Source organism: Neoarius graeffei, chromosome 9 (assembly GCF_027579695.1).
Source record: "Neoarius graeffei isolate fNeoGra1 chromosome 9, fNeoGra1.pri, whole genome shotgun sequence".
Lineage (NCBI taxonomy): Eukaryota > Metazoa > Chordata > Actinopteri > Siluriformes > Ariidae > Neoarius > Neoarius graeffei.
This window is the reverse complement of record NC_083577.1, coordinates 8,367,608-8,391,846: the sequence shown is the minus strand read 5'-3', so window position 1 is coordinate 8,391,846 and position 24,239 is coordinate 8,367,608. Positions and strand designations below refer to the sequence as shown.

The 24,239-nt window shown below is 41.7% G+C and overlaps 1 protein-coding gene across 3 annotated transcripts in view; it reads left to right on the top strand.

Moving 5' to 3' along the window:
* LOC132891447 (receptor tyrosine-protein kinase erbB-4-like) overlaps positions 1-24,239 on the top strand; it is a 962,854-nt gene that overhangs the window by 810,704 nt on the left and 127,911 nt on the right. For all 3 annotated transcript variants that reach the window (XR_009655323.1, XR_009655322.1, XM_060928997.1), the window contains exons 17-19: positions 2,332-2,464; positions 14,238-14,360; positions 17,752-17,850. Coding sequence is in view for 1 of the 3 variants with exons in the window: in XM_060928997.1 (XP_060784980.1) it covers positions 2,332-2,464; positions 14,238-14,360; positions 17,752-17,850 (355 nt within the window). In the remaining 2 variants the exon portion in view is untranslated. The remainder of the gene's footprint in view (positions 1-2,331; positions 2,465-14,237; positions 14,361-17,751; positions 17,851-24,239) is intronic.

Sequence of the window (24,239 nt, the reverse complement as noted above, 5' to 3'; positions counted from 1 at the left end):
TTGGTGTTGAGCTGATTGACTGCTCAGGATACTCTGGATCATTAGTCTGCTTTACATTAGGAGGCTGTTCTAGAATCTCAGTAACACACCTTACCTGGCGTTCTTCCACTCATCATTTTATTGAAGCTAAAGTGCCGTGTGATCTTTATAGAAATGCACGCACAGGCCATAAAACCCCAGCAATACACTCGGAACGAAAAATCGTGCTCAGTACAAGCTGCAAGTTACAAAGTAAATGTAACTAGTAAATGCTTATGTGCCTAAGTGTAGAGTGATCATCTTATATAGTGCTGATGTGTGTGTTCAGTGTGTGTGTAGGCATGTGACGGATGGGAGCTTTCTGCATCCAATCAATAGTGAATTAACCAGACAGATTCTCATCTCGGCAATAGATAATCCGGAAGTGTGTGAACGGGAAGTGTCTTTGTTCTATTCAGAGTGACAGAGGCAGTGAGATAGAGAGAGAGAAAGAGAACTACTGCCTATAAACTACATCACCCACACTTCCATGCGCTTGATTAATAAAATCCATGCCCTTATTGATCAGGTGTCTTAGTATCATATACGGTACAATAAAGCGTATAATAAATTGAAGTGACACTCTCATAGTTTAGGAGAAACTGTAAATGGATTTTTTGGGAGGTTAGCACCATTTGATTTACACAACATATCTACCACTTTTTTTTTTTTTTTTAATTGTGACACAAACAACAATTAAGATGAAATAAAATAAACTCAATGAAGCTGTAGCTCATATCGGCCACTGTTGTGTGCGAGTTTGAAATCCGATCAATCCCGTGGGAGGAGTAGTGATTTTTGTGAAATTGCACATGACCCCATGTCACCACATCCATAGCAGATGGCGCCACCTGGCGAACAATTCTTGTTGGAATATGTCTTCAGAGTCTTCTGGGTGAATTTCAGTGAAAATGTCCTAGCAGTTTACGAACAGAAATGTTTGGTGTGATGAGTCACCCAAAAATTTCAAACGCCCAGAAAATGTTAAATATGACAGATGGCACCACCATCTTGACAAGTTTTATACACACCACCCTGGGGAACATTCCATAACTGTTTGAACAAAATCCCATTAGTCCTGGAGGAGGAGTTGTGATTTTCATGAAATTGCATGCGACCCATCTGTAGCCTCATCCATGGCAGGTGGCGCCACCTGGTGAACAATTCTTGTTGGAATATGTCTTTAGAGTCTTCTGGGTGAGTTTCAGTGAAAACATCCTTGCAGTTTATGAACAGTTGTGTTTGGTGTGACGAGTCACCCGAGAATTACAAACGCCCCTAAAATGTTAAATATGACAGGTGGCACCACCATCTTGACAAGTTTTATACACGCCACCCTGGGGAACATTCCATATGAGTTTGATCAAAATCTGATCACTCCTGTAGGAGGAGTCATGATTTTCGTGAATTTGCATGTAACCCCTCTGTAGCCTCATCCATGGCAGGTGGCGCCATCTGGTGAACAATTCTTGTTGGAATATGTCTTTAGAGTCTTCTGGGTGAGTTTCAGTGAAAATATCCCAGCAGTTTACGAAGAGTCACGTTTAATGTGACGAGTCACCCAAATATTTCAGACGCCCATAAATATGACAGGTGGCACCACTGTCTTGACGACTTTTCTGCACACCCACCTCTGAACATTGTATGTGAGTGTGATCAAAATCTGATCAGTCCTGTTGGAGGAGTAGCGATTTTTGTAAATTGTGGACAGACAACGATGATGGATGATGACAGATGGATGACACATGATCGCATAAGCTCATCCAGCCTGGCCTACAGCTAGATGAGCTAAAATCAGAAATCTTGAGTGTGCATAGTTATTCACCCACTTTCGTATGAAACCCCTATATAAGAGCTGGTCCAAACAATTCATAAGTCACGTAATTAGTTGATTAAGATCCACCTGTCTGCAAGCAAAGTGTCACATGATCTGTCACATGGTTTAAATTCCCAAGGAACACAGTGCAAGATGAAGAGGTGCAGTTGCAGTTGTGTAAATGATTCATATTTGCAATAAATACAGTGAAAATAAGGCAGTTTGAAGTTTGTTTGTCTGACAGGTTCATCATGGTATTATTAACAACATGACACCTACTCATTCACATCACTGACTCCTTCAGAAAGATTCATTTGCAAAGAAAGCATGTCCGTATGACGGAAGAGCCAGACAACACTTTATAGGACCTTAAACATTTCACTCGGGTTGTAAATTGCTAAGAAAGTACCTTATCACATGAACATCACATCTCTGATGTCAGTCATAAACTGAAGCTATTGTATAACTTATATTTCACACTGATCCCCGTCTGTTAGGACTCCTCTGATCGCAGCAGGGGTCATCGGCGGCTTGTTCGTGGTGGTGATTGTGGCACTGGGCGTGGCCGTGTCGGTGAGAAGGAAAAGCATCAAAAAGAAAAGAGCACTCAGGCGCTTCCTGGAGACGGAGGTAAGACAGTGTACGGCTTTTTACTCACTCTAACCATATCTCATTTTCTGACTTAGTGTCTCTTGCTGTCATTGACTACCTCTGATTTCCATGGAAGCCCAGTTCTGCTACTTAAAAAAAATAAATAAATAAATAAATAAATAATTGTGTATTGTCTCATAATTATGAGACAGTATGTAATATTTGAGATACTAAGTTATAATTATGAGATACTGTGCTATAATTATGGCATGTGTCTTAAGTGTTAGATACCATATCATATTAATTATATAAAGCCATAATTTTGAGATACTAAATCATATGTTAAGTATTTAGTCATAATTATGTAAGAATTGTGGGATACTAAGTCATGAGTTTGAGATACTATCTCATAATTTTGGGAAACAAAGAACCATATCATAATTATGAGATAAGTAATAGCTTATCTCCTTTTCTCCACTTAAATTCAAGAAAATAAGTCATAATTATTGGGCATTATGTAAGAATTGTGGTATACTGAGTCATGATTATGAGATATTGAATCAATATTTTGAGATACTATCTCATCATTTTCTGAAACTAAGGATCGTATCCTAATTATGAGATAAGTCATAGCTTTAAGATACAAAGTCATAAATTCAAGATAGCAAGTTATAATTTTGAGATGCTAAGTAAGAATTGTGGGGTACTGAGACAATATTTTGAGATACTATCTCATAACTTTTGGAAACTAAGGATCATACCATAATTATGAGATAACAAGTCATAGCTTTAAGATACAAAGTCATAAATTCAAGATACCAAGTCATCATTTTGAGATAGTAAGTAATAATTGTGAGGTGCCATCAATTATGAGATAGCAAGCCATACTTTCGCACTAGTATTTCATAATTTCACAAGACTAATTCAATTATAAGGTATGAAGTCGTTTATGAGATAGTAAGCCATAATTGAGATAGAAAATCATAATCTGAAGATGCTGTTTCATAATTTGAGATATTAAGTGATAATGATGTAATAACGAGTCATTGTTTTGATGTATAAAATTATAAATGTGAGATAGTACCATTAGTGTCTGTGCACACAAATGCCTTCCAACAATACCAACAGTATCTCAAAATGATGACTTACCTCATAATTACGACTTGTTCTATTAAATTTGACTTTTTAGCTCCTAATTATGAGATAGTATCTTAACGTTTTGACTTGTTTTCTCAGAATTTTGACAGAATGCAGGGTTTTTTATTTATGTAATGCCCAGAATTGTTTTCCACAGATCTCTGTGTCTTTTTTATTCTTTCTTACCATCTTTCTCCTTGGCACATCTATTGTAAAACCCTGAAACATTTCCTGTTCAGCCCCCAAATCTCCGGCTAATTACAGCAGCACAGGATTCATTAAAACAACTCTGCATGAGATCACAGAGCAGAGAAAGGGCTCTTCTAACAGGAACAGACCCTGCTAGAGGAACTGAAGGAGACCCTCAGGCCTCTCTGTCTTCTCTTTTCACTGTTTATCTCGTCTTTTTCATTGTGTGTCTGCTGGGTTCTGACATGCCAAGGAAGTTTTTCATCAGCCTCAGGCTATGAGAGAAACAGAGAAATGGGAAGAGAGGACATACTGTATGCAGTGAGATGGAGCTCAGGGACAATGGTAAAACCTTAAAGTCCACTCAAGTCTTGTAATCCGTATAAAGACAGATCACGTGGCTCCGCCTCTCTCCGTCCTTTTTTTTCTGTGGCTTTGTGAAGTGAAATTCAGAGACAGAATATCAGCAATGTGATGTCAGAGAGAGAAAGAAAGAAAGACATATGGAAGAGGTAAGGGAGGGTGGAAGGAAGGAAGGAAGGAAGGAAGGAAGGAAGGAAGGAAGGAATAGCAAAAAGGCATAAAGAGAGAATAATTATGACTGGTGAGAAAAAGAGAGGACAAGGGGAGGGAAAGAAAGAAAGAGAAAGAAAGAAAGAAAGAAAGAAAGAAAGAAAGAAAGAAAGAAAGAAAGAAAGAAAGAAAGATGAAGGGATGGAGGGAGGGAAATAAGAAGGAAAAATATAAGTAAGTAAGGAAGGAATAGTAAAGAGGCATAAATAGAGAATAGTCATGATTGGTATGAAAAGGTGGAGAAAAGGAGATGACAAGGGAAAGAAAGAAAGAAAGAAAGAAAGAAAGAAAGAAAGAAAGAAAGAAAGAAAGAAAGAAAGAAAGGAAAAATAACATAGGAAGGGATGGATGGAGGGAAATAAGGAAAAATAGAAGGAAGAAAATGAGAGGGGGGAAGGAAGGAAGAGAGGAAGAGAGAGAAAGGGTGAGAGAAATGAAGGAAGGAATAGCAATGAGGTAAAGAGAGAATATGATTGGTGAGAAAAGGAGAAGAAAAAGAGAGGATAAAAGAAAGAAAGAAAGAAAGAAAGAAAGAAAGAAAGAAAGAAAGAAAGAAATGGAGGGAGGGAAATGGGACAAAAATAGACATAATGAAGAAAAGCAAGGAAGGAAGGAAAGGAGGAAGGGTGAGATAAATGAAGGAATAGAGGCATAAAGAGAGAATGTTAATGACTGGTGAGAAAAGAGAGGACAAGGGGAGGGAAAGAAAGAAAGAAAGAAAGAAAGAAAGAAAGAAAGAATCAAGGAAGGACATATGAGATAAATGAAGGAAAGAATAGTAAAGAGGCATAAAGAAAGAATATTAATGACTGGTGAGAAAAGGGGGAGAAAATGAGAGCATAAGGGGAAGGCAAGAAGAAAGGAAGGAGGGAAAGAAGAACGAAATAAGTAAGGCATAGAAGGAGGGAGAGAAATAAGGAGGAAAGATAGATTGAAGGAAGAAAAGGAAAGAAAGAGAGAAAGAAGGAAGGAAAGACATATGGAAGAGGTAAGGAATAATGCAGGAAGGAATAACAACGGGGTATAAATACAGAATATTTATGATTGGTGAGAAAAAGGGGAGAAAAGGAGAGGACAAGTGGAGGGAAAGAAAGAAAGAAAGAAAGAAAGAAAGAAAGAAAGAAAGAAAGAGGAAACTCATCTAAAATTAACAGATTAATCCCTCATGAAAGAATTGTTCATGATTGTGAATATTATTAGGAATAAATTAAAGTATTTATTAAGCCCTGGATTTTATCATTATGGTTTAGTCACCTTTTGTTTGTTTGTTTGTTTGTTTTTTAAAGCAGTAGGTCACTTGAGGGCGTGTGTTTGAGGAGTGTTATCATGTGTAAGGAGGTTTTATACTCCACCTCATGTAATGCCTTAGAACTTCCTTGACCATGATGAAATCTCTGTTACACATGACCTCTCATGGATTACTGCTTTGTGATAGTATACTGTACATATCAGCAGGAACAGAAGTATGTACACCCCTGACAGCACTCTCACACCTGCTCGTTGATGATCGTCATGCTGGGGCAGGTTTGAGCCACTTAAGGAAATTGTAAAGCTACAGCATACAGAGATCTTCGACACAACTGTGTGCTTCTAACTTTGTGGAATCGTTTAGAGAAGAACTGCATCTGGCTGTGGTGGTCAGGTGTCCACATCCATGCCATCCCATGTATTTTGAGCTGCAGTTGTATTTTTCCGTTCCTTTGCTCGGACATGTGCTTGCAACATTAGAGAGAAAGTAATTTAATGCAACATATTCAAGCTTGTGCAGCAGCCAATGTGGTCACTGATGGTACCATCTGTCTCATGATTAGTGACAGACAGCGTGGTACTGAGAACTCAACAACATCTCCAGTCACTGCCAAGCTTTCATCAGTAAAGGAACAGCCTGTAAGGACATTATCATTTCAGTTAAACCTTCATATCAGCATAACACACACCAGGAAAAGCTGTTTGCAGAGCTGGAGTGTGTGGAGAAGAACCAGTGAAGTGTCTGAAATATCAAACCACATTGAATCCCAACTCCACCACGGAGATGCTGTTGGGTTTTTAGCCTTCAAATGCTCGCTGTATTCAGTCGCAGTTATAATTAGTTTTAGATTAAAGTGTCACTAAATAAACAAAGGAAAATAAAAATAATACAGTTTAAGCAGAAAAGCAATGAAAAAGCTTATAAACACCAGACATGCAAAAGGAACTCAATCATGAACTGAGGAGTGTTTCTTCGGGATCATCGGAGTCCTGTAGTGCCAGAAGGCCAGTGGGAATGCATGAGGAACGATGAATAATGGGAACAATGGGAGGTGGGGGGGTAAGTCAGGAAGGAAGGGAGGATGAAAGAGAGGGAAGAAGGAAGGAAGGTAGGAAGGACGGGAGGGAGGGAAGAAGGAAGGAAGGATTGGACAGAAGGAAAAGAGGGAGGGAGAAAAGAAAGGAGGGAGGGAAGATGGTTGGAAGGAAGGAAGGAAGGAAGGAAGGAAGGAAGGAAGGAAGGAAGGATAGGAAGGAAGGAAGGAAGGACTGGATGGAAGTAAAGGAGGGAGGGAAGATGGTTGAAATGAAAGAAGGAAGGAAGGATAGAAGGGAGGGTGAGAATAGGAGGGAATGAAGGATTTGATGTAAGGATGGAAGGGAGGGAGGGAGGAAGAAAGGAAGGATTGGATGGAAGGAAAGGAGGGAGGGAAGATGGTTGAAAGGAAAGAAGGAAGGAAAGATAGGAGGAAAGGAAAGATTGGATGGAAGGAAAAGAAGAAGGGTGAGAATAGGAAGGAAGGTTGAGAGGGAGGCAGGGAAGGAGAAAAGCAAGAAAGGAAGGAAGCATTGGATGGAAGGAAAGGAGGGAGGGTGAGAATATGAAGGGAGGAAGGAAGGAGAAAAGAAAGGAGGGAAAATGGTTGGAAGGAAGGATGAGAATAGGAGGGAAGGGAGGAAGCAAAGAAAGAAGGAAGGATAGAATAGAGGGTGAGAATAGGAAGGAAAGGAAGAGAGGGAGGGAAGGAAGAAGGATGGAAGGATTGGATGGAAGGAAAGGAGGGTGGGAGGGAGGGAAGGAGAAAAGCAAGTCAAGAAGGATAGAAGGAAGGAGTGGAGAAAAGAAAGGAGGGAGGGATGATGGTTGTAAGGAAGGAAGGATAGAAGGGAGGGAATAAGGAAGGAAGGAAAGGAGGGAGGGTGAGAATAGGAAGGAAGAGAGGGGAGGGAAGAAGGAAGGATTGGATGGAAGGAAAGAAGGGAGGGAGAAAGGAAAGGAGGGAGGGAGAAAGGAAAGGAGGGAGGGAAGATGGTTGGAAGGAAGGAAGGAAGGAAGGAAGGAAGGGTGAGAATAGGAGGGAAGGGAGGAAGCAAAGAAGGAAGGATAGAAGGGAGGGTGAGAATAGGAAGGAAACAAAGAGAGGGAGGGAGGGGAGAATAGGAAGGAGGGAGAGAGGGAAGGAGAAAAGCAAGTCAAGAAGGATGGAAGGAAGGAGCGGAGAAAAGAAAGGAGGGAGGGATGATGGTTGGAGGGAAGGAATGAAGGATAGAAGGGAGGGAATAAGGAAGGAAGGAAGGAAATGAGGGAGGGTGAGAATAGGAAGGAAGGAAGAGAGGGGGAGGGAAGAAGGAAGGATTGGATGGAAGGAAAGGAGGGAGGGAGAAAGGAAAGGAGGGAGGGAAGATGCTTGAAAGGAAGGCAGGAAGGAAGGTAGGATTGGATGGAAGGAAATGAGGGAGGGTGAGAATAGGAAGGGAGGGAAGAAGGAAGGATTGGATGGAAGGAAAGGAGGGAGGGAAAAAGAAAGGAGGAAGGGAAGATGGTTGAAAGGAAGGAAGGAGGGTGAGAATAGGAGGCAAGGAAGGATTGGATAGAAGGAAATGAGGGAGGGTGAGAATAGGAGGGATGGAAGGAGAAAAGAAGGAGAAAGGAAGGAAGGATTGGATGGAAGGAAAGAAGGGAGGGAGAAACAAAAGGAGGGAGGGAAGATGGTTGAGAGGAAATAATGAAGGAAGGATTGGATGGAAGGAAAGGAGGGAGGGACAAAAGAAAGGAGGGAGGGAAGGAGAAAAGCAAGTAAGTAAGGAAGGAATGGAGAGAAGAAAGGAGGGAGGGATAGAAGGGAGGGAGGGAGGGAATAAGGAGCAAAGGAATGATAGAAAGGAGAGAGGGAATAAGGAATGAATGAATGATTGGATGGAAGGAAAGGAGGGAGGGTGAGAATAGGAAGGAAGGAAGAGAGGGAGGGAGGAGGGAAGAGAGGAGGGAGGGAAGAAGGAAGGAAGGGAGAAAAGAAAGGAAGGAGGTATGCTGGTTGGAAGAAAGGATGGATAGAATGGAGGGAGGGAATAAGGAAGGAAGGAAGGATTGGATCGAAGTAAAGGAGGGAGGGAAGATGGTTGAAAGGAAAGGAGGTAGGAATGAAGAAAAGAAGGAAGAAAGGAAGGAAATAGGAGGGAGCGAGGGAATAAGGAAGGAAAGAAAGGAGAAAAAAGGAAGGAAGAAAGGAATGTAGGAAGGAAGGTCATAGAAAAGGATAGAGGGAAGTAGGAAAGATTGATGGAAGGGAGAGATGTAGGGAGGGTGAGAGAAATAAAGAAAGGAAGAGCAAAGGGGCATAAAGAGAGAATATTAATGGGGTAGAAAACAGGAGGAAGGAAGGAAAGAAGGGTAGAAAGGAAGGATGTAAAAACCCAACAAAGTATAAGGTTGAGAAAGAAAAGATAAAGGGGAAAAGCACTCAAAAACCCAACATGGGTGTCTGTTACATGAACCTAATTCTAACATGTAACAATTGACATTTAGGTCACTCAACAAAATTGTTTCTGGCTAAGTTAACGCGTTTTACTTGGGTGGAAATACTTTCCAGAATTTTATTACGGGCGGCACGGTGGTGTAGTGGTTAGCACCATCGCCTCACAGCAAGAAGGTCCGGGTTCGAGCCCCATGGCCGGCGAGGGCCTTTCTGTGTGGAGTTTGCATGTTCTCCCCGAGTCCGCGTGGGTTTCCTCCGGGTGCTCCGGTTTCCTCCACAGTCCAAAGACATGCAGGTTAGGTTAACTGGTGACTCTAAATTGAGCGTAGGTGTGAATGTGAGTGTGAATGGTTGTCTGTGTCTATGTGTCAGCCCTGTGATGACCTGGCGACTTGTCCAGGGTGTACCCCGCCTTTCGCCCGTAGTCAGCTGGGATAGGCTCCTGCGACCCTGTAGAACAGGATAAAGCGGCTAGAGATAATGAGATAAGATGAGATTTTATTACGTTCACTGAGCAAGTTATTTTTTTGAGTGAGAGAAGAGCGGGTCTCCTTTAGCTGTGTATCATCATGTATTAAGGAAGGAAGTGAGGGAGGAAGAGAGGAAGGAATGAAGTGAGGGAGGAAGGAAGAACTCAACAGAGAATATGAGAGAAAATATCAAGAGTAAGAGAGAAGAGAAGGTCTCGTCTGGTCTCATTTAGCTGTGTATTTTTAGAAAGACACACAGCCAGACAGAAAGAAAGAAGGAAGGGAAATGGAAAAATAAAGAAAGAAGGAATGAATGAAGGAAGGAATGAACAATGTCAGAGCCCAACAGAAAGAGAGACAAAGCAAAGAGCAAGAGAGGAGTGCAAGTCTCCGTTAGCTGTATACTGCCCTGTTGAAAGAAAGAAGGAAGGAAGGAAGGAAGGAACTCGAACATTATGAACTTCAAAGAGACTTTCCTTTCATCACGGGAATATTCAGAGGTGTCAGGAGCAAGGGGTCAGCTGTGTGGTCTGGCCTGAAGTCCTGTCACACACTTCATCCCTCACTGAAGTGGAGGGGACGGACACACACACACACACACATAGAGAAGACGTCCAGTGTGTAGAAAACTCCATAACCTCTTTTCACTTCTCTCCAATAACACAAGCAACATCACAGCCTTTTATCTGTACTGATGTGTGTGTGTGTGTGTGTGTATGTTACCTAAGGGCTTTGACCCCACATTGCCCCTGCAGCTGTTACCTCATGCTAGATGAATTCATTCACTGCACTTTATGTGAAAAATAAAATAAAATGAAAATGAAATCACAGAAATGAGAGCGAGCTGCAGCATGTCACCATTTCAGATTTTTTTTTCCCCCTGAAAGAAATGTATGGACACCTGACCATCACACCACACCGACATGTCCTTGTTGAACATCCCGTTCCAGATTTATTCCCCCTTTTGCTCCTATAATAACCTGCAAAGTCTTTCCACTAGATTTTGGGGCGTGGCTGTGGGGATTTGTGTTCATTTAGCTACAGGAGCTTTAGTGAGATCAGACACTGATGTCAGATGAGGAGTAACGTCTAGAGTGCAGTTGGTGTTCCAGTTCATCTCAAAGGTGTTCAGTGGGGTTGAGTTCAGTCAGGGCTGTGTACAGGACACTCGAGTTCTTCCACTCCAGTCTTACCGGCACAGAAGACACACCGGGTCTTCATGGAGCTCTTGTCCTTTGTGCACAGGAGCGTTGTCGTGCAGGAACAGGTTTGGGCTTCTTTGTTCCAGTGAAGGGAAACTGTAACACTACATCATACAAAGGTGTTTTATACACTTGTATGCATGTGATTTGCCCGGTGTTTGGGCTATTGTCAGGAGATCATGAGTTCGACTCCTCATGATGCTCCAGCCTTCCATGGCCAGGAGTCAAAGAGAGCAAAATTGGCTATGCCAGTTCTCTGGGTAGGAGGGGGATACTCTCACCCTAATGTCAGTAACAACTGTTGGAGCTGATTGACAATATTATTATTACCTTGCCCACGACAGAGTAAGCGGTGCGAGGTATTGTAATCAGTGTGATTTGTTTGTTTGTTTGTTTGTCTGTTTGTTTGTTTGTTTGTGTGTTTGTGTGTGTCTGACTTTTAACAATCTAGCATCTAGATGGTTGCACCGATTGACTTCAAATTTTCAGGGTAGGTAGGAAATAGTCTGTAGATTACCTGATTAAATTTTAAGGGTAATCAGGTCAAGGTGAAGGTCAAGGTCACCAGAAAGGTCAACCTTTCGGTCAGAGTAACATATTTTCCATTATAACTCAAAAACAGTTGCCGATAGACAGATGTTTACTATTATGAGCATATAGGAAAGGTCAAACTCAAGCTCAGATTGAATAGTGAACATTTGTCTATCAGCAACTGTTTTTGAGCTCTAATGGAAAATATGATATTTTGACCGAAAGGTTGATCTTTCTGGTGACCTTGACCTTCACCTCGACCCGATTACCCCCAAAATTTAATCAGGTAATCTATGGACCATTACTCTAGCCTGGCAAGCCAGACTATGTGAATATTTAGTCTGGTCTCGGTCGTAGACATTTCCGAAGGGTGTGGGTAGGAACAACCCGTTGTCTTTCAAACTGTCTCTGTGCATATAGTCCAACGCTCTGACCAATCAGCGCAACAGTGACTGTGATGTAGTCAGAGCGACAGAAAGCAGTGGGGGAGGGTAAACAAACAGCATGTGGAGAGGGACACCATTGGAGCGCATCTTGCATCTTTCGCCCATAGGCTTCAGATAGTTAACATTAAAAGGCCGTAAACTGAGGAGGATAAATAAGGGAGCAGTCCCGACATTCGGCCTGTTGTACTGGCAATAGCTAAGGGCCAAGCGTAACTGTTACCAAGCATCGCCGTCATCTTTTAGGAATATACTTTACACACACACTTTACTATTGCGTAGTTAAGAGTATGCCTCTTACCATTTGTAAATGAGGTGAACCTCATCCACCACGACTCCAAGGACGTTGTCTTGAAACACTTTGGTCCCCAACATGTCGCGCCAATTCTTTTGTAAAAGCCATGCCTCCGGACTGCCGAACACCAACTGGCACTGGCCCCTTCGGATCTTCGCTGGTTCATCGACACCCAATTGCATGGCCGTGAGTCCAAAATTGTTTGCCTCCTTCACCTGGTCCTTCATTAGGGCTACCAAGGGCGAGACGATTACCACCATAGGGTTTTCACTTAGCCCCATCCTTTTGGCTACCAGCGGAGCCAGCTGGTAGATCAGACTTTTGCCATAGCCAGTCTGCAAAACAGCGAAAATGTCCTTCTTGAAAAGGAATGAGCGGAGAGCCTCTTCCTGCTCATGTTTCAATGAAAACTCCAAGTCTAATTCTTCTAAAACTGATTCCAAAGTGGAGTCAAACGAGTGCTGTTCAATAGCCTTAGCCATCGCTGTTGTGCTTTCTCCAGCGTCGCGCAGCCTTGTCGTTACTCCTGCAAAAGCCCGCCCAAAGAATCCAAACAAAAACCTTGCATTGTGATTGGCGGGCACGATTTGATGCCCGGGGTGTGTTGTTGATCTGGTCCGAGGCTAGACCCACTCGTAGGCAAAAATATTTTTGGCCGCTAGGCGGGTGGGTCTAGTTTACTAGGCTACCATTACTTACCTACCCTGAAAATTTGAAGTCAATCGATGCAACTGTCTAGACGCTAGATTGTTAACAGACACACACACACACACACACACAAACAAACAAACTGCACTGATTAGAATACCTTGCCCCGTTTACTCCATCATGGGCAAGATAATAATAATAATAAGAAGAAGAAGAGTGGGACAGTAGTGTAGTGATTAGCACTGTCGCCTCACAGCAAGAACGTTCAGGGTTTGAACCTCACAGCCGACGGGGGCCTTTCTATGTGGAGTTTGCATGTTCTCCCTGTGTCTGTTTCCCTCACAGTTCAAAGATATGTAGATTAGGTAAAATACCCAGCCAGTGGAGTTGTACAAGCCAGTGCAGACTTAGTGCCAGTCCCAAGCCCAGATAGATTAGGTAGGGTTGCGTCAGAAAGGGCATCTGGTGTAAAACCTCTGCCAAATCAAATATGTGGAACAGATCTGCTGAGAAAGGGAACAGCTGGAAGAAGATAGTAAGAAAATTTAAAGCTTGAAATGAGTAAAAGTAAGTTAAATAATCTTATATTTGAGTTCCAATAAGACATATTAGATAAATTCACCCTTTTTTTTTTGTACTAAACACCACTAGCCAATTGTGTGCATCTGTGAGCTCATGTACAGGATGTAGAAGATGGTAGATAGCACTTTCCTCGAGGGTGTTATGCTGGCTTGTTATGTCGGATTTTGCAAAGATGCCTTTCGTTGGCTTCGTGTGTTTCATTTTATCGCTGCACCGTATTCTCTTCCTGACTATCTGAAAGCAGTGAATAAACACATAAAGCATCTCAGATGTTCAACCAGCATGTTTCAGCACCAGCTTTAGTGGACAGCTCCCTGTAGTCATCCACTTACTGTATGTGCACATCTTTGATTTGTCCTCCATGTTCTCTGTCTTTATCTTTTTTTTTTTCCTTTAAAAGACTCATGGTTCTGATTAGGGCCGAGAAATGTATCTTTGCTTTCACTGTCTTTTCTTCTGCATTGTTTTAACTCTCTTCACACCTCTTGGTCATCGCCTATGCTTTTCCTCGAAACAATAAATTCCATGGCTATTTCCATCGCCATCCCTTCTCTCCTCTGCTCTTCTCTCTGAATTTATCTTACACTTGCTGCAATATTATCAGGTTGATCTTTATCTTCTTCCCCTACTCCATTTTTGACTCTGTTCCTGAAACTCCTTATTCTCCTCCACCTTTATCTCTGCCTCATTCTCATATTTTAGCTTCTCTTTGATCCCCTCGGGCTTTTGTCATTCTTCCCATTTTAATTCTCATCACACCATGGCGAAGAAAGACCTAATTAATTACTTGAATGTGTAATCTCTGCACCCCGCAGTTAATTTGACTTTTTTTTTTTTCTTTCTAGATAGCGCTTCATCTTCTGATTCACACTGTCACTGACTGTCATCTGGTTTCATACAAGCTGTAACACAATGATTTTTCAGTAATGGACTGTATCCAGATAGCGGGTGGAGGTCTGAGTAACTGAGATGAGAACATGTTCAAAGCAAATTTGATTTTCCCTGGTGGTTGTTTCAGCTGGTGGAGCCTCTGACCCCGAGTGGTGCAGCACCCAATCAGGCCCAGCTCAGGATACTGAAGGAGACGGAACTGAAGAGGGTGAAGGTTCTTGGTGCAGGAGCCTTTGGCACCGTTTACAAGGTGATTATTACTGACTCATATAATAGAGAGACTATTTACGAAATGGAAGATCTGACGGAACCACAAAGAAAATGCAACTTTAAATGGTAAAATACGTGACTTGAACCCATGGTTGAAAACCACGAACTATAGTTAGAGCTAGTGAAAAACTCTATTTTTTTAAGTCAACATTTATTAAATATTAGTTGAAGTCCAACACTTTCGACAAAATAAAGTAGTGTCGCGTAACCTGTTCTCGATAGAACAGTGGTCTCGATAGCATTTTATTTCAGTTCCACTTCCAGCCGTTTGACATCACATATGAACCCTGCACTGGCCAGAGATAGTTCACATCTCCAATCATAAACTCATCGATTCTTGTGAAAAATGTTCTGTGCAAAGGTAAGTTTTTTCCCTGATCGAAGAAGAAAACATTTCACTTTTCTGTTATTTCTTTTTTGCCAATGGACAAAAATGTTCATTATATCTCTGTCCAAAGTGATTCATCACAACAGTGCATGCCATCTGAAAATTTTTGACTATTTTCAATTTTTCCTCCACTGGACTTTTGTGTTTTGAATTGAATTTGGAAACTAAACTGATTACCAGAAGAAGTGATTGAAGCTGGAAAATGAAATTATTTCAGAAAAAAAAATATGTATTGATAAACATCAGTCCAAAAAATTGGATTGATAAACTTCATTACATTGAAAACTTCAGCTAACCCACCAGAACAGCCATGCTTGGGTGGAAGGTAAGTGACTGAAATTACAATAATCACGAGTCTCAATCACATTAAAAAAAAGTGTGTGTGTGTGTATATATATATATATATACAACCCCGATTCCAAAAAAGTTGGGACAAAGTACAAATTGTAAATAAAAACGGAATGCAATAATTTACAAATCTCAAAAACTGATATTGTATTCACAATAGAACATAGACAACATATCAAATGTCGAAAGTGAGACATTTTGAAATTTCATGCCAGATATTGGCTCATTTGAAATTTCATGACAGCAACACATCTCAAAAAAGTTGGGACAGGGGCAATAAGAGGCTGGAAAAGTTAAAGGTACAAAAAAGGAACAGCTGGAGGACCAAATTGCAACTCATTAGGTCAAATGGCAATAGGTCATTAACATGACTGGGTATAAAAAGAGCATCCAGGAGTGGCAGCGGCTCTCAGAAGTAAGGATGGGAAGAGGATCACCAATCCCCCTAATTCTGCGCTGACAAATAGTGGAGCAATATCAGAAAGGAGTTCGACAGTGTAAAATTGCAAAGAGTTTGAACATATCATCATCTACAGTGCATAATATCATCAAAAGATTCAGAGAATCTGGAAGAATCTCTGTGCGTAAGGGTCAAGGCCGGAAAACCATACTGGGTGCCCGTGATCTTGGGCCCTTAGACGGCACTGCATCACATACAGGCATGCTTCTGTATTGGAAATCACAAAATGGGCTCAGGAATATTTCCAGAGAACATTATCTGTGAACACAATTCACCGTGCCATCCGCCGTTGCCAGCTAAAACTCTATAGTTCAAAGAAGAAGCCGTATCTAAACATGATCCAGAAGCGCAGACGTCTTCTCTGGGCCAAGGCTCATTTAAAATGGACTGTGGCAAAGTGGAAAACTGTTCTGTGGTCAGACGAATCAAAATTTGAAGTTCTTTATGGAAATCAGGGACGCCGTGTCATTCGGACTAAAGAGGAGAAGGATGACCCAAGTTGTTATTGGCGCTCAGTTCAGAAGCCTGCATCTCTGATGGTATGGGGTTGCATTAGTGCGTGTGGCATGGGCAGCTTATACATCTGGAAAGACACCATCAATGCTGAAGGGTATATCCAGGTTCTAGAGCAACATATGCTCCCATCCAGACGACGTCTCTTTCAGGGAAGACCTTGCATTTTCCAACATAACAATGCCAAACCACATACTGCATCAATTACAGCATCATGGCTGCGTAGAAGAAGGGTCCAGGTACTGAACTGGCCAGCCTGCAGTCCAGATCTTTCACCCATAGAAAACATTTGGCGCATCATAAAATGGAAGATACGACAAAAAAGACCTAAGACAGTTGAGCAACTAGAATCCTACATTAGACAAGAATGGGTTAACATTCCTATCCCTAAACTTGAGCAACTTGTCTCCTCAGTCCCCAGACGTTTACAGACTGTTGTAAAGAGAAAAGGGGATGTCTCACAGTGGTAAACATGGCCTTGTCCCAACTTTTTTGAGATGTGTTGTTGTCATGAAATTTAAAATCACCTAATTTTTCTCTTTAAATGACAGATTTTCTCAGTTTAAACATTTGATATGTCATCTATGTTCTATTCTGAATAAAATATGGAATTTTGAAACTTCCACATCATTGCATTACGTTTTTATTTACAATTTGTACTTTGTCCCAACTTTTTTGGAATCGGGGTTGTATATAAACCCTGGCTGGTATTTTCTGTCCCTGTGTAGATATACTGTATAGTAGTAACACAGAACAGAGCACTCTCATATGTGGGAAATCCCATTTCTCGGAAAATCCTCTCAGCTTTGATATTTTATTTGTAACTACTGAGAACTCAGTACGCCATTTTCTTAGCTACTGGAAAGACAATGTGTGTATAGACAGCAATATCCCTTCCTAATATCGCCAGAATTTACAGACATTTGGTCAGTTCACATAATCATCTCAACATTTATTACATTCTCTCCAAATATAAATGCAACAATCGTCAGTCTTTTATTATTAGTTTGACGGAATGCCTTACGCTAGTGAGAACTGGTTTTGCCAGGATATATCATTATACCTTGAGGAAAGAGGTGTAATGCTTGTCACTGAGGCCGTACCCTCCAAGTACCCTTTATATACTGATTGGGAACATATATGTAACTTTTTGGCCATAAAAGGTACACATGGTTACCTTGAGGTCCAGTAATGAGCCCTAGGGATATACATTAGTGTAGATTGTACCTTGGGGGAATAGAAATGGACTCCTACTGTAGCCCTGTTTCTGACAGTGAAGGATGGTTTGGTATCCATTTTTGAGAGTCACCAATCAATCAGCCAACCAACCAACCAATCAATTATGGAATTGGAATTCTAAAAAATACGAGTTACAACCATCTCTGCAGTTATGTCGCTATAATATGGAAATCTAGAAGCTACAGTCTGACCAATGGGGGTGGGACTAAGGTCCATGGCAATCTGTGATCACCCAATGAGGAACCAGAGACAGGAATAAGGCTGGAGCTGAAACATAACCACAATGTTAATGGAAATCCAGTTGTTCTGGCTCTAGTCTGGTTTTGTTTTTGTGTTTTACATGACCCTGAATGAACTCTGATCTAATCTCAGATGTGCCATGTCAGATCTGCAGGAATGTCTAAATGCTGTCCTTCTCCTCAGGGGATCTGGGTACCTGAGGGTGAGACGGTGAAGATCCCGGTGGCAATTAAGATCCTGAACGAAGCGACGGGACCCAAAGCCAATGTGGAGTTCATGGATGTGAGTAGTGATGGTGATGAGGGTTTTTTTTTTTTTTCAGCCAGCGTTGAACTCATGCTTTGTTCAGAAAGAGAAAGTGTAAATCCCTAAATGAGCGTTCAAAGCTTTAAACATGACGCAACTCTGTGAAATGCTGCCAGGAGCCCCATTTTCAGTGTGTGTGTGTGTGAGAGAGAGAGAGAGAGAGAGAGAGATAAACTTGAATGTTTCAATTCATTTTCATTTGTTTACTTGATGTAATGCTTTCATGTTAGTGATATTGAGATGTGATGTTTTGGACTCAGCCAGTGTTCCCATCAAACACACACTCGGGTTGAACCCCATCACGCTCACTCACTGGAGAACAGCACGGTGCTGTGGAGCCGACAGAGCCAACACGATGATCTCGGACACTCAGCCACAGAAACAGAGTGACACTAAATCACTCCCAGCCTCTTCATACATCACCTTCACCTCACTGTCTCTCTTACCTCTCTTCTAGTCTCTAAATCTCTTTATCTATTTTTCAAACCCTCTCTCTCTCTCTCTCTCTCTCTCTCTCTCTCTCAAAAATCTCTTCTTCCTTTCTTCAGTAATTGATCTCAATTTTTTCAGATTCCTTTTGCTTCCTATTTCCTCTCTTTCTTTCGTTCACTGTCTCTCTCTGTCTTTTTTCTGTCTGTCTCTTTTGTTTATCCCTCTGTATTTTTGTTCTTTCTCTCTCTCTGTCTTTCTTTTTGTCTGTCTCTGTCTCTTTTGTTTCTCCCTGTGTATCTTTTGTTCTGTTGCTATCTCTCTCTCTCCCTGTCTTTCTTTCTCTTTTGCTGTCTTCCTCTCTCTGTCTGTCTTTTTCTTTCTGTCTGTCTGTCTGTATCTGTTTCTCTTTTGCTGTCTCTCTATCTGTCTCTTTCTCTCTGTTTCTCTGTCTGTTTCTGTATCTCTGTCTGTCTGTCTCTCTGTTTCTCTCTCTCTCTTTTGTGATCTTTCTCTGTGTCTGTCTTTCTCTTTGTCTGTCTCTCTGTTTGTGTGTATCTGTCTCTATCTATCTCTCTTTCTATCTTTTGTTTATCCTTTTGTATCTTTTGTTCTCTCTCTCTCTCTCCCTCTGCCTCAGTTATTCTGTGTGTGAAATGGAGAGCTCTCATGGCTCCTCTGTTTAAACTGCAATCAAAAAGCAGTTGCACGCTCAGGTTCACCGTGAAGAGACCAACACACACACACACACACACACACACCATCAGGTACTCAGGAATAACTGCACTTTGAGTACTCATTACACTACAGTCAAGTCTGAGATTCTGTACAGTGTATCGACAGTGGTGTGTGTGTGTGTGTGTGTGTGTGTGTGTGTGTGTGTGTGTGTGTTCAATAAAGCTTTAATTTGTGTATACCCACACACTCGGACATTAGCATCTGTGAAAGTTCGCTCTCTTCTGATGTTGCGTGTCACCTGACTTGGCTTTAGAAAGCATCATGGCTGCAGAAGACATTCAACATGTATTAACTCATGCTTTTTTCAGATAGATAGATAGATAGATAGATAGATAGATAGATAGATAGATAGATAGATAGATAGATAGATAGATAGATAGATGTAATGGTCAGATGGATGGATTGACGGATGGGTGCATAGATGGATGGGGATGGGGCATGGATATAATGGTCAGATAGATAGATAGATAGATAGATAGATAGATAGATAGATAGATAGATAGATAGATAGATAGATAGATAGATAGATAGATAGATAGATAGATGGGTGCATGGAGATAATGGTCAGATGGATTAATGGGTTGGTGGATGGATGGATGTTGTGACTGCATTACTATTCACTCCCATTGGTGTGCAACCCTAAACTTGCTGTGGTGTAACCAATCATGATGCTACCACAGCCATGTTTCACTCATGATGTTGGGTTTCCACCAAAACAAGATAGATAGATAGATAGATAGATAGATAGATAGATAGATAGATAGATAGATAGATAGATAGATAGATAGATAGATAGATAGATAGATAGATAGATAGATAGATAGATAGATAGATAGATAGTTTTATTAATCCCAGAGGGAAGTTCCTATATAGGTATTAACTCATAAAATATGTCTGTGAAGGTGCTCAGTCATCCAGGTCATCGTAAACCATAGGTGCCAATGAAGGCAACTGGACTTGCTTGAACTCATTGAAGACATCTCAAATCTCATCCAAAAGGCTTCTTCAGTTCTGTCTGACTAGTGCGGAGTTCCAGGTATAGATGATTTGCAACCACGTGATCAAAATGTGCTACGTCATGAGCATCCGCCATGATGGTGGATATACAGTGGGGCAAAAAAGTATTTAGTCAGTCACCAATTGTGCAAGTTCTCCCACTTAAAAAGATGAGAGAGGCCTGTAATTTTCATCATAGGTATATCTCAACTATGAGAGACAAAATGAGAAAAAAAATCCAGAAAATCACATTGTCTGATTTTTAAAGAATTTATTTGCAAACTATGGTGGAAAATAAGTATTTGGTCAATAACAAAAGTTCATCTCAATACTTTGTTATATACCCTTCGTTGGCAATGACAGAGGTCAAACGTTTTCTGTAAGTCTTCACAAGGTTTTCACACACTGTCACTGGTATTTTGGCCCATTCCTCCATGCAGATCTCCTCTAGAGCAGTGATGTTTTGGGGCTGTTGCTGGGCAACACAGACTTTCAACTCCCTCCAAAGATTTTCTATGGGATTGAGATCTGGAGACTGGCTAGGCCACTCCAGGACCTTGAAATGCTTCTTACGAAGCCACTCCTTCGTTGCCCGGGCGGTGTGTTTGGGATCATTGTCATGCTGAAAGACCCAGCCACGTTTCATCTTCAATGATCTTGCTGATGGAAGGAAGTTTTCACTCAAAATCTCATGATATATGGCCCCATTCATTCTTTCCTTTACATGGATCAATCGTCCTGGTCCCTTTGCAGAAAAACAGCCCCAAAGCATGATGTTTCCACCCCCATGCTTCACAGTAGGTATGGTGTTCTTTGGATGCAACTCGGCATTCTTTCTCCTCCAAACACGACAAGTTGAGTTTTTACCAAAAAGTTCTATTTTGGTTTCATCTGACCATATGACATTCTCCCAGTCCTCTTCTGGATCATCCAAATACTCTCTCGCAAACTTCAGATGGGCCTGGACATGTACTGGCTTAAGCAGGGGGACATGTCTGGCACTGCAGGGTTTGAGTCCCTGGCGACATAGTGTGTTACTGATGGTAGCCTTTGTTACTTTGGTCCCAGCTCTCTTCAGGTCATTCACTAGGTCCCCCCGTGTGGTTCTGGGATTTTTGCTCACTGTTCTTGTGATCATTTTGACCCCACGGGGTGAGATCTTGCGTGGAGCCCCAGATCGAGGGAGATTATCAGTGGTCTTGTATGTCTTCCATTTTCTAATAATTGCTCCCACAGTTGATTTCTTCACACCAAGCTGCTTACCTATTGCAGATTCAGTCTTCCCAGCCTGGTGCAGGTCTACAATTTTGTTTCTGGTGTCCTTTGACAGCTCTTTGGTCTTGGCCATAGTGGAGTTTGGAGTGTGACTGTTTGAGGTTGTGGACAGGTGTCTTTTATACTGATAACGAGTTCAAACAGGTAATACAGGTAACGAGTGGAGGACAGAGGAGCCTCTTAAAGAAGAAGTTACAGGTCTGTGAGAGCCAGAAATCTTGCTTGTTTGTAGGTGACCAAATACTTATTTTACCGAGGAATTTACCAATTAATTCATTAAAAATTCTACAATGTGATTTCCTGGATTCTTTCCCCCCATTCTGTCTCTCATAGTTGAAGTGTACCTATGATGAAAATTACAGGCCTCTCTCATCATTTTAAGTGGGAGAACTTGCACAATTGGTGGCTGACTAAATACTTTTTTGCCCCACTGTACAAAGCAGCTGGGATGGCAGTCGCTGAAAGCGTGTCTGTAAACAATGCTGAATTTTCTCAGTATTACCACGATTTGAACGATCGAGCGAAGATTCGATACAAAGAGAAGATACACGTGCGGGTTTTGACTCATATTATTGAAAAAAGTCAGACTTTTATGAAGTTAAGACGCTTCTACCGGCCATCGAGTACCCAGATATCGTGTTCTATCTGGTTTGGCTGCTGAAGAATCAGGTCCGACCTTGGACGAAACATATCCCATTTTCTGAGTGGGTGCCCAGTCTGGATTGTTTCTATCGTATAATTTTGCTGGCGCTTCTAGAAGCGAAATGGTAATACACTTGTTACAATTATAACAACGACGAGTGAACCACGACAAGAGAACGCTCATTTTATAGTAAAATTCTAGCAACAGGAAATAAAATTCTTCTGTGATATTATCGAGAAAGCTTTTGAATCTCGTCTGAGATAAAATGCAAGCGCAAGCTGTTTTGGTTTTAGCCTCTGTTAGATCAGCCCTGCCGATGTTGTTCAGCCGTGGTTGTCTCCTCTCCGTACTAAGCCTCAGAGTTTCCTCAACCTCTTTTCGAATCACGGACGGAATTCTAAAAAATTGGAACGTGCCACGGTCACGAGTACCGTTGTGACCACAGCCATATACAGCACAAAGATATGGCAGAACTAAAAGAACGCTTAAAGCAGTGAAAAAACAAAGAGAGTTGCTCACGTGTGACTGTTTTGCATGGAATGTTGCTTGACCCCGCATTTGTATACCCACCTCCTGACATCCGGGTTTCTATTTTGCTTTGACGTCACTTGCAAGTCAAGGATTTATCATCTAGTGGACCAAAAGCAACCCTAAGGTGGGGTTTACATTAGACCGTATCAGCGGATCATCAGATTAACGTTTTTAAAACGATTAGCGTGCACACAGCAACGCCAATACACGGATACGCTCGGCTCCGCAGGCATCCTGCGCTCCAAATCACTCCGCCCTGAACAGCGAGTGCCCTCTGGAGGGTGCGCACTCCGGCCCTGCGCAGCTCACAGAGCGCGCGAGTGAAGTGCACGAGCAGTGATTCGGGACTGAGCCGCTGTGTGTGTGATCCTAGTGCATATCGGGCATGCGCGTCACTTACCACTTGCAAGTGGAAGGATGGCAAGCCTAAAGACAATCATAACTACACAATGGGCAGTATTTGCATCAGTATTTGCAGTATTTTCATACTTTTATACTCTTTAATGAAAGGTGATACAAGGCGGAAGTCCGCGCCGTTTTTCAGCAGTCGCGTCACATGACCAACGCCAGTGAATCAGGAAGGTGGATGTCACAGTGACGTTGTCCAATGACGACGCCAGCTAGAGCTCAGCACAGCGTATCCACGTATTCTCAATGTTTACACAGCACCGGACCAGACACGATCTGGATTGAATACGTGGACCCTGGCGGATTCCCGTTTCCCGGCGTTTCCAGGCGTTTTAATGTAAACGGACAGTGCATCCGCGAAGAAAACGAGACAGATACGGTCTAATGTAAACTTGGCCTAAGGAGAGTCATTGAGGTCACATGCATCGTTGACCCTCTCAGTCATCCTGTAGATGTTAGGGTCACTGGAGGCCGGGTGTGGTCACCCTAATGGCCCTCTAGGATGCTAACACTGTTCACACCTGGCCTCCAGTGACCCAAACACCTACAGGATGACTGAGAGGGTCAACGATGCATGTGACCTCAGTGACTCTCCTTAGGGTTGCTTTTGGTCCACTAGAGGATAAATACCTGGAACTCCGCACTAGTTAGAAGCCTGAAGAAGCCTTTTGGATGAGAGGTGAAACGTTTTCAAGGATTTCAAGCAAGTCCAGTTGCCTTCTTTAGCACCTACGGCTAACTCATAAAATACTATCAATATTGGAGTTTGCATGCTAAATAATGTAACAACAACAGTAATAATAATCATCATCTCAATTAGCTCAAATAAATTAAACGCTAAACTAACAACATAATTGGAATGACTTTATTTCAGACATACTGTTTGTCTTTTCTTTTTTAGTACATAATATCAGATGTATAAAGAGACATATCTTCATAATTTCTTGTTGTTGTTAGTTCATGGTGCTTTCCTTGAATTCTGAAATGTGAAAAAGATGAAACAACAACAACAACAACAACAACAATATTTTTACCTTTTCATTTTTATATATATTTTTGTCCTCATTAGTTTCTGTTGTTTTGCTTGAGGTATTCAATAACCTCACACGTGAGAGACATAAAACAGAATAACGATAATGTCATTGAGATCATTTCCTCCCAGATGTGTTCAGTTATTGTACTTTAAAGGCACCAGCGGTTTAATTTGCGCTGTTTTAAATGAAAGATTCATGGATGCAAAAGAATGAATTCAATTCCACCTGAGCGGCCGTACCTGTGTGTCTCTGACTCCCTCCGTCTCATGCAGTGGGAATGTGATTGCATTTTTTGCAGACAGGAAGCAATT